The 10,981-nt window shown below is 43.9% G+C and overlaps 1 protein-coding gene across 1 annotated transcript in view; it reads right to left on the reverse strand.

The window, feature by feature from the left end:
* Window positions 1-10,981, reverse strand: part of COX15 (cytochrome c oxidase assembly factor COX15) — a 36,674-nt gene that overhangs the window by 8,036 nt on the left and 17,657 nt on the right. The window contains exons 6-7 of the mRNA XM_006157367.3: window positions 2,780-2,861; window positions 1,231-1,385 (exon numbers count right to left, since the gene is read on the reverse strand). Coding sequence (XP_006157429.1) covers window positions 1,231-1,385; window positions 2,780-2,861 — 237 coding nt within the window. The remainder of the gene's footprint in view (window positions 1-1,230; window positions 1,386-2,779; window positions 2,862-10,981) is intronic.

The raw sequence follows: 10,981 nt of genomic DNA on the forward strand, positions 1-10,981 counted from the left end.
AAAAAAAAAAATGCATATTTGACGACTGCAGCGAGCTGTATGGGCACAGCTGGGTACTACTTTATAGTATGTTCATTCTACTCACTGGGGTTTATGCCTAAAGTCAGACTTGGGTTCATGTATAGGTATGTGTCAGCTGTGCTAGCTATTGGATATATTTAGACTAATTAAGTTCATTGGCAGAACAATTGAATGGGGGGGGGAGGAAGGCATGGAGGGCAGCCATGGATGCCAGGGACAATGGGTGAGGAGGATGGGACATAGCAGAGGGAGGGGGATGGGAAATCTACGATGGCAAAACAAAAGGCAAGGTATGCAGGACATAAGAATTGGAAAATTATTTGCTGAGAACATGTATGTTGATGTGCTTTATTGAGCCAATGCACAGTGTATTTTGGATGGAAAATTCATTTGTGTGTTGTGATGGTGTATAGTGAATTAATGTAGAAAATGAATAAATTAAAAAAAATTTGTTACAGGGCACATGCACTCACTAGATAGACAGAGGTGAGACAGACAGAGAGGGAACAGAAAAGCAAGAAAAGCAAGCTGCCAGTGGCTGGCCACGTGGGAGACTAGTGCCTAACCACCAGGCCAACTGCTGGCCCCATGTTGGTCATGACTTAAGTATACCACAGGAGACTGGGATCTCGCCTGATCTTTCTTTAGCTTCATTCCTAACAGTCACGCATATTAACCCTCTGTTTCTTTCACACCTCTCTCAGCTTCCCCATTCCCACCATCTAGCTTTGATCCCCTCACTCTCTCTGCGTTACTGCAATGGCTCTCGTGGGCCCCTTGCTGTTGATCTCTTCCTCTTCATCACGGCCAGGCTGCCAAGACACTCTTGACCAAGCCCTAAGGACACATTAGCTTAAATAAAAGTATTTATGAGGTTCCTGCTTCCGTGAGGTTCTGCTTCAGCTCTGACAGCCCTGTGCTTGGCAATCACAATCTGCACTCGCTTCTCTGCTCACCCTCTCGTTTTTGCTTTCAGCATATTTTCTAGGAATGTGCAGGACTGGGAGGGTTATCACCTGCCAGGTGGTCAAAGGATAGAACCTGAAAGTTAGGATGTGGGTGGACAGGGTGTGAGTAATGAGGACAAAAATGTCAAATCAAAGAATGGGTCCTAGAATTTCTTCTGAAAAGGACAAGAAATTGCATTTCCACCCTCCAAAGCCCGTCAAAGGCTCTCTGTGCTCTCAGGGAGGTCCCAGCTACACTTACCAGGATTCGGTGATCAAACTGCACCATGGTGGGATTTTCAAAAACATTCCTCAGGGTGGGAGAGAAGGTAAACAGGTCCTCTGGGATCCAGGACTCCCCCATTTTGGGGAAGGAGTTGTAAACCAGTCCGGCATCGAGCCCTGCCACAAAAGCTCCTGTATTCCAAGGTAAATGGTACTCATTAAAATCAGAGGAAGACCATACACCAATTCTGACACAGAGACCACACGCTGGCTCACATTTAGACAGTGGGGTAGTCGGAGAGTAGGGCTCTCGAACAGGGAACGTCTATCCTAATACCCATAGGAACTGAAAACACACAAAACCACGTCTTCACCTGCTCCCAGCACAAGAGTGGACTAGAGGCTCTGGAGGGAGAGGTGTTCATTTGGAAAAGTTCCCTTCCTGATTCTGATCCCCTCCTTCTCCACTGAGTATGACTAATCCTTCTGTAAGAGCTCGTCTCCGGACACCTGCCTGCCTGACCCCCTCACTTCCTCAGGTCTCCACTCAAATGGCAGCAGGCGAAGGGATCTCCACTGATGAGCACATACAATGGCCCCTTCTACACCTGCTCACTCTCCTTAGCCTGCTTCATGTTTCTTCACAGCACCCAGTACCATCTGACATGCTATGTTTTCTGTCTACCCCACGTGCTCCATAAATGTTTGTGGAACGAACTCAGAAATCAGAAAACCCCTAAAACTGACAAACTGAATCCTGGATAAACATATAAAGACAGGCATTCATAAATTAATGATGAATGATTGATCATTTATGATCAGAGAAGACTGGATCACATTCCTTATTTTTGTAAATGTCACTTATAAGGTTTAAATTCATGTTCATCTACTGAAAAAAATGGGGGAGTATTGGGTGGATGACTGGCTTGCATCAATATTATTTTTATTATAGAGACGTGCTGTCTGGAAGAATTCTGTGTGAGAACCTAAGTGCTGTCTATTTGTGCTGTCCACTATAACAGCCACTCGCCGCGTGTCTCCTGAGCCCATGAACCGTGGCCAAAGTGACTACAGAACTGAACTGGCTGACCCCCTCTACCGTTCAAGGGTGAGAACGGCGTGGTTATAAAATGAGACACATCTGTGCTGGTCTTTTCTGCCTCAATGAGCCCCCCACCTTTGATCATCTCTGAGGGCAGGCCTTTCGTCTGACAGCGGATGCTATGCAGCCTTGGCTACACGCCAGGTCCTGTTCTACAAGCGTCAAACGTACCATTCGTACCACTGCCATCACCCCCACTTTACAGGCGAGGTCGCTGAGGCCCAGAGAGGTCACACGGTTTACCAAGGTCATACAGAGTTCATACGTGAGAACCGAGGCAGTCTGGATGTGACTGACAGATGCTCAGTATTTTTGATCAACTGACTGGAAAGTAGGATTTTTGGAAGGGAAGAAGAAACAGAAAGCAGAAGGAGGAAATGATGGTATGAGGAGGACAGGCGTCTAAAGGAAATCGAAAGAGGCGGGAAGCAGCAGAGATCCCACTGCAGAGTGGCATGAAAACAGGCCGCCTCTCCAGTCCTACCTGAGAGCGCCGTGAGGAACACCAGGCCTGCTGTTCCGTGAGCAAGTCGTCTCAGCCACAGGAGCTGGCGGCTTTCGGGTAGCTACGAGAAAGGCAGTCACTCAGACAATCTGCACTGCAGGAACAAGGCAGCAAAGATTTCCACAGCCAAACCCAACCGCTATTTAAGATCCGGTCTTCACTAACCCCTACAGTAAGTTAAGGACTGTGGTGGCAATTCTGTTCTAAGATGCATCATGTTTTTAATAACTATGTATTTGCTATCTGTCTTTGCTACCCTGTAAGTTTTGTGAAGGCAGGAACGGCCATCTGCTTTCCTTACTACAGTAATCCTAGCCTGATGTTTGGCATGTAGGGACTTATTCTTTTTAAGAATTTTGCTAGATTGCATGTGTATTCACCAGAGAGAGAATGGAGGGACAGAAAAGTGAGCAAGCACCCTCCCCCACCCAAGTGGGGATGGTCAACTGCAATCCCTTCTCCTCTATTCTTTCAGACTTTTGAGCATGCATGTACATATGCCTGGTGCATTTTTCAAGCCACCAGATCCAGGACTTGAACTGCACAGTTGTCCATATGGGTCAGATGCTTTAACCACTAGGCCATTGGCTGGCCTACTGATACTTATTAGGTATGTATCCAGTAACCGAATGATTTCTATTACTCGGGGACAAATGCTCTGCTAGCCTAGAAATGATATGGTTTAAGATGTACTGGAACGGAGGAGCCGACTGGTGACCTCGTGGTTGAGGTAGCTGGATCCCACTGCCAACTGCAAGATTCGAGTCCTGGATGTGGTGGCTTGAAAAACACTGGGAGCGTGTACGTGCACACCCCAAATTCATACTGAAGGGAGAAATGAAGAAGAGATTGCACCATGGCCATCACCCCGTGGTGGGTGCTTTCTCACTTTCTCTTTCTCTCTGGTCTCTGGTGAGTGCATGAGCCCCCTAGGAAATAAAAAATATGTATATGGGGCTGGATTTTTGTGTTGTAATATTTAGTGCTTACCAAATATAGTCAGAATCAAAACTGTATAAATGCCTAGGTTCTTATATTTAGTATTTTGCCCTAAGTCAAAATTTGTTTTTATTTCTACTATAGCCAACTTCTGACACTAATTAATAAACAAGCTATTCATTAAGGACTTTATAAACAGGTGAATATAGAAGATACCAAGGAGGGGCCAGCAGGTGGCATGGTGGATGAGGTGCTGGACTCCCACGTGGCTGACTGTGGTTTGAGTATTAGACCTGACAGGTAGCTTTCTCACTTTCTCTGGTAAATGCATGTGCCCTATAGCAAATTAAAAAATAGCAATAATAATAAATAAAATTAATAAGTAATTCTTAAAAAAAGAGATACAAAGGGCTTAGGTCAAAGTGCAACCCTCAAATGGTTTACAATGTGGTAAAAAGTTAGGTACTGGCCGGATCTACGGCCTCCTGATTAAGGAGGCCAAATCCTGCATGGCTGACTATGCAGTTTCAATACTGGCCCTGGTGGCTTGAAAAATATGCCAGGTGTGTGTGGGCATGTGCGCCCAAATCCTGACAGGACGGAGAAATGGAGAAGAGGAGATTGTAACATGACCATATCCCATCAGGGCTCCCCATCAGGGCTCCCCATCGGGGGATGCTTTCTCTCTCACACTTTTTCTCTGGCAAGTGTACATGACCTCTGGAAAAATTTTTTAAAAGTCAGGTATCATTACTAAGATACTATAGAGCAGAATATCAATCCTGTCCAAAAGACATTTCTGTGGTGAAAGAAATGTTCTATCAAGTATAGCTAGTAAGGACTTGAAGCAGGATAGTATGCCTGGAAATTCATTAAAAAGTCATTTTATATGAAGTCTGAGTACTAATAGGTTTATTCAAATAAAGTTAATTTGACTTAATTTTAAGAATTGAAATTTAAGTGACTACCGTACACAGTTAAATGACTCTCATTTCAAGTCCTTTCTGCTCTTGGGTGGGTATAAATAAACACAACCGAGAGAAAGTCACTGGCAAGAGTACAATTTCCGTCGAGAGTGTGGATGTGAGTGTAAGTGTGATGCACATACACACGGGAGCGGGGAAGCCAGATTATAGGGACTGAAAGGACAGAGCTGTCAGGAAGCAGAATCTGTTAAGTGTAGGCAACTCATTTTAGAAACCGGGCTTTGAAAGTCAGGAGGAAAGGAATTACTCACCTGTGGAAGGTCTACCATGTCAACATCTCAGCCAAGTCAGCCTCCATGTAGGGTAACTACCAAATGAGCATCTCTAGCCTTAACTGGGATCTAGGCCGCTGGCTCCAAATACCTCTGTGAGGATTCTACTCAAGAATTCCACTGTCACCTCAAACTTCTCTCCAATAGTAATTTATCCAGGTCAACCCATAATTTCAATACCTACTATAATATTCATTGTTTTTAAATACTAGAAAAAAAAGTCCTATAGGGGTGTGATATCTTGAGATAAAAATAAGGGCCTCAAAAAAAAAAAAAAGTATATCTTGATTTTACACCAAAGCATGACCATTTAAAACTCCTATCTTCCTTTAATTAATATACGGATATGAGGCCAGCTGGTGGCATAGTGGTTACTGTGCTGGACTCCTACATGGCTGACCATGGTTTGAGTCCTAGACCCGGCAGCCTGAAAATGATGTTGGGTGTGTAGGCGTGCATGCCCCAAATCCCAGGAAGTGAATGGAGAAGGGACTGCTGCGTGGCCATCTCCCTTGGGGGTGATTTCTCACTTTCCTTCTCACTGTCTCTCTGGTGAGTGCAAGTGCCCTACATCAAAAAAAAGAAAAAAAGGAAAAAAAAGAAAAATAAATACCTTTAGACAAAACTACTAAGGTTTAATGTGCTGCTGGACTTGAATGGTAGGCCCTCATTTAAAATACACAACACAGCATGGCTCTTGTACACCACCCAAAGGGCAGGTAGAGGGCTGGCTCCAGTCTAGTGGTTCAGGGAGCCAGACCTCATGAGGCGGAAACGGTTTAAATCTCTCAAATCTCACATGAAAACCAGAGTTTAAATTCTGGCTCTAGAATTTTCTTTTCCTTTTAAAGAATTATTTATTTTATTTATTATTATTTCATAATTTGACCAGGTTGTGGGAGAGAGAAAGTGAGAAAGCAAGCCACCATGTCTACAGATTTGAACTCTGGTCATGTGGGAGGTCCAGTGCCTCAACTACCATGCCATCTGCCGACCCTAGCCCTGATGTTTATAAAAATGCATCAGGTCCTTTTGGCCGGAACCACCATTTTCCAGTAATTCACCAAAATGACGAACACAAGGGAAAGAGGAAAGAACAGAATACATGTTCTCTAGGCCTTTTAGAAAACACTGAGTGGTTCCTTTGGCAACATATATGCGAATCTACAAGAAAGGTGATAGTGTAGACATCAAGGGAATGGGCACTATTCAGAAAGGAATGCCCCACAAATATGAGCATGGCAAAACTGGAGGAGTCTACAATGTTACCCAGCATGCTGTTGGCATTGCTGTAAACAAACAAGTTAAGGGCAAGATTCTTGAGAGAATTAATGTGTGTACTGAGCATATTAAACATTCTAAAAGCAGAGATAGCTTCCTAAAATGTGTGAAGAAAATGACCAGAAAAAGAAGGAAGCCAAAGAGAAAGGTACCTGGGGTCAACTGAAGCACCAGCCTGCTCCACCCAGAGAAGCACACTTTGTGAGAACCAACGGAAAGGAGCCTGAGCTTCTGGAACCTATTCCCTATGAATTCATGGCAAGATGGGTTTTAAAAATAAACTAAATTATGGTCTATTAAAAAAATGCATCAGGGACATGTACACACATGTCCAAAATGCTGACAGAATGGAGAAAAGACTGGTGTGACCACACCCCTTTGGGGGTGCTTTCTCCCTCTCTTTCTCCCCCCATCTCTCTTGGGCAAGCACACCTGTCCTCTGACAAAGAAAACAAACAAATAAAGAAACCTCTTGCTCTGGTCTTGTTTGCCTTGTCATTCAGTCATCCACTCTGGAATTCAGAGTTATAACGGTTGGGATACCTCTTGTTATTGGAACCCTTTTCACTTTTTTTTTCTAAAAGTCATGTTTTTACCTTCCCCAAACGACAATGTAGACTTCGCTTCCATATGACCCAGCTACTCTTTCCTTTTTTACCCCCTTTTACTAGAGGGCACGTGTGCTCATGAGAGAGAGAGGGAAAGTGAGAAAGCACCTGTCGGAGTGTGTGATATGTGTGTAGGTGATGGCCACACCACAATCCCTTCTCCATTCTTCCCTTGTAAATTTGGACACATACACATACATGTGCCTGAAGTGTTTTACAAGCCCCCTGATCTGGAACTCGAACCACACGTGGGATTCCAGCCACCTTCACTACCACGCCACCAGCTGGCCCCGACCCAGCTATTCCATGTATGGATATATAGCCAAAAGAACTAAATGTGGGGTCTCAAAAAGATAGTTGTACCTCCATGCTCACAGAAGCATTACTCACAATGGCAGAAAGTGGAAGCTACCCATGTATCTATCAAGTGAAAAATAGGGACCAGCAGCTAGCATAATGGCTATGTTGCTGGACTTCCACGTAGTTGACTGTGGTTTGAGTCCGGGACCCGGCAGCTTGAACTCACACTGGGCATGTGTGCATGTGTGCCCAAGATCTCCTGGGGGGTGATTTCTCACTTTCTGTCTCTCTGTCTCTCTCTGTCTTTCTGGCAAGCGCACATGCCCTATAGCAAAAACCTCTCCAGAAAAAGAAAAGAGAAAAATAAATATATATATACAAGGGGCCTTCAAGAACTTTATGGAAATGTCTGTTATAAAAAAATCATGTATGGATTTCAAAAATATTTTTGCACCAAAGTAATTCCTACTTTGATTTTATTTTCCACAAATTGTCTGAAGTCCCCCTGTACATACAGTGGAGAATGGTCAACCTTAAAAGGGGAAGAAAACTGACACATGCTACAACACGATGACCTGCAGGTCATTACACGAAGTAGAAGACGACAGCCAGAAGACACACACTGTACGATTTCACTTATATGCGGCACCTAGAGCAGCTCAATTCTAGAGACAGGAAGGGCAATGGGTCTGGCCTCTGTGGTGCTACAGGCAACACACCATACTGCAGAGCTAGAAGCTCCTTCCTGACTCTGGTTCTAGTCCCTAGACTGGTAGATCTGAAAACATCCCAGGTACGGGCACATGTGCCCAGGATCCTTGCAGGATAAAGGACTGAAGGGGATCATGGTGTGACCAAGCTCTATGGAGAGTGCCTCTCTCTGTCATACACATGCATGTGCTTTATTGTGAGTTAAAAAAAAAAAAGAGTAAGTGGAGCCAGTGGATAGGGCGGTGGTTGGGGTGGCTAGACAATGACTGTTGTTCGAGCCCTCGATCCAGCAGCTTAAAAATCATGCCGGGCATGTTTCCATGTATGCCCAAAATTCCAAGAGGAGGATGGAAAAGAAATTAGAACGTGGCAATTTTCACATTCCCTCTCACTGGTGAACATATGCACCCTATGGCAAAAAATAAAAAAAAAAAAAAGGGAAAGAAAAAAGAAAGTAGAATGGTAGTTGCTAGGGAAAAGGGAAAATGGTGAGTTATTACTGAATAGGTAAGAAAAGGTTCTAGAAATCGGCACATATTAGGTCATTGGGAAAGTCAAGACGTGTTTTTCTATGCGAAAATGCATCATGACTTTCCCGACAACCCAATACTTAACATTATGAAACTGTACACTTCAAAATGGTTAAGGTGGCGAATCATGGGTTATGCATACCTTATCACAATTAAAAAAAAAATCTCAGGCCCAGCACAGTGGCATACCACTACGTGAGGCTGGGACCACAGGGGAGGCGTGGGTTCAGATCCTGGGCCACCTGCACACACTGTGCATGGCAGAACATATCTGGAATCCTAGCTAGCTGAGGCTAGGGAAGAGGTCTGCAATGATAACACCCTGTCAGAAATACCTACAGTGAGGGCCGATAGGTGGCATGGTGGTTAAGGTGCTGGACTGCCACATGGACAACAGCAGTTTGACTCTTAGACCTGGTGGCTTGCTTTCTCTCTCCCCTCTGGTCAAATTGAAAAAACAAACAAACAAACGAAAAAACCCCTATCAGGGCCAAGAGTGGCATGGTGATTAGGATGGCTGGATCCCACATGGCCAACTGCATGGTTCAAGCCCAAGAACCAGCAGCTTGAAAAACACATTGGGTACTTGTGCATGTTTGCTCAGTATCTGAAGAGGAAAATGAGGGAGAAGGGACTGCAGCGAGGCCCTACTCCCAGGGGGTGAACTCTCACTTTCCTTCTCTCTCTCCAACTCTCTGGCGAGCACATGTACCCTGTAACAAACTATTAAAAAAACAAACAAACAAAAACCCTCTCTTCTTTCCCTCTTCCTTTGGTGTACTTGTTCTCTCACTTTAAAACAAAAAACAGAAGAGCTCCTATGCTAACTTTTCTTTATATAAATTGTTCCAGCTCAACAAAAACACTACGTTTTACCTTGCAGTTCCAAAGTTACCCAAAGTCCAATGTTTCCCTACCCTTTGGTAACATCTAGTTTTTGGTAAATGTGACTTACAACCTCTCATTAAAATCAGCCTCTCTTCTCCCCTGGCCCTGTCACCATGTGTGCAGGTGTGGCAACCACACACACTGCCCTTTACCTTGTGCTGGGGGAGCAGCAGTGAGAGTGAGGTCCACAGGCTGGCGCAATAAAGAACAAGGGCCGATCCAAGGTGGGCAGCCAGACGGTACTGACTGACCCGAGGGATGTCAGAGGAGTCTGGCTTTTCTTCTAATCCACTCTTCACCATGTACCATCCCAGCAGACCCTAGAATCCAGAGATGGGGCAAATAAAACAAAATTAAACTGCTGTACTTTACTGAGGAAGTGAGATATCAGGACTCCTCTCCACCTGGCCCCGCCTTTCCATTCTTCCCATACATCCAGCGAACTAAAAATGAGGACCTATCCTCAATTCTATATATAGCACCATTAGTACTTAACCGCTGTTTAGGTGTATGTTTCACTGAAGTAAATCCAAATACAGAAAAGTACACAGAAGTTTATCTGCATGCAACATCTTAAATATACTTAATATAATTTAACATCACATAAACCAGTAAAATAAGAGAATAAAAAGACAAGTGATTTTATAAAAACTACCTTGAATGCTTTGGTCAAGTTTTAATAAAGATAACTGTTCGGGCCAGCCCCATAGCTCAGTGGTTAAGAAAGCAGATCCTGTATGTCTGGCTATGGTTCAAACCTCATCCCTGGCATCTTGAAAAACATGCCGAGTATGTGTGCATGTGTGTGCCAAAATCCTAATGGGAAGGAGAACTGGAAGTAAAAGGAGTATGGCACAACCACACCCCGTTACAGGGGTGATCTCTCTCTTCCCCCCTCTCTCTCTCCCTGGTGAGTGCACATACCCTCTGATAATTAAAAAAAAAAAGATAACTGGTTAAAAACAATTATTGACAAGTAAGATGTGAATAAGACAATTATAAACATTTCAGGGAAAATCTGAAAAATCTGTAAGGCTTTACATGTAGGTTGCTTGTCAAACAGCTAAGTTCTCACTTTTCATTAAGAAAAATGAAATAAGAAATGAAAATTTATGGTGGTACAAGGATCTGAAATTAAACTCCCATCAAGAGACTCATGGTCAAATAAAAGGCCTTGGGGGCCAGCTGTGGCATGGTGGTTAAGGTGGCTGGATGCTGCATGGCTGACTGTGCAGTTCAAGTCCCAGACCCAGCAGCTTGAAAAATACCTGTGGCATGTATGCCCAAAATCCCAAAAGGAGAAACAGAGAAGGGACTGTGGTGTGACCATACCCCATGGGGGCAAGGCGTGCTTTTCATACTCTCTCCCTCTGTCTCCAGTGAGTGCACATGCACTCCAGCAAATTAAAATAGGTAGGTAGGTAGGTAAGTAGGTATAAAGAAAAAAATAGAAAAAAGAAAGAAAGAAAGAAAGCCTTGAACCTTGACTTAAAAAAAAAAAAAGAGCTGGTAATAAAAGCAGAACTTTAAAAAAATGTATGGTATGTATTGTATTCTACAATACTCTGCTTTTTTGCAGAGATTTTTGTTGTAGGGCACGTTCACTTGCTAGAGAGACAGAAAAAGCGAGAATGGCCATGCTGCAATCCCTTCTCCTCCATTCTCC

The sequence above is a fragment of the Tupaia chinensis genome, unplaced genomic scaffold (assembly GCF_000334495.1).
Source record: "Tupaia chinensis unplaced genomic scaffold, TupChi_1.0 Scaffold000539_1, whole genome shotgun sequence".
NCBI lineage: Eukaryota > Metazoa > Chordata > Mammalia > Scandentia > Tupaiidae > Tupaia > Tupaia belangeri.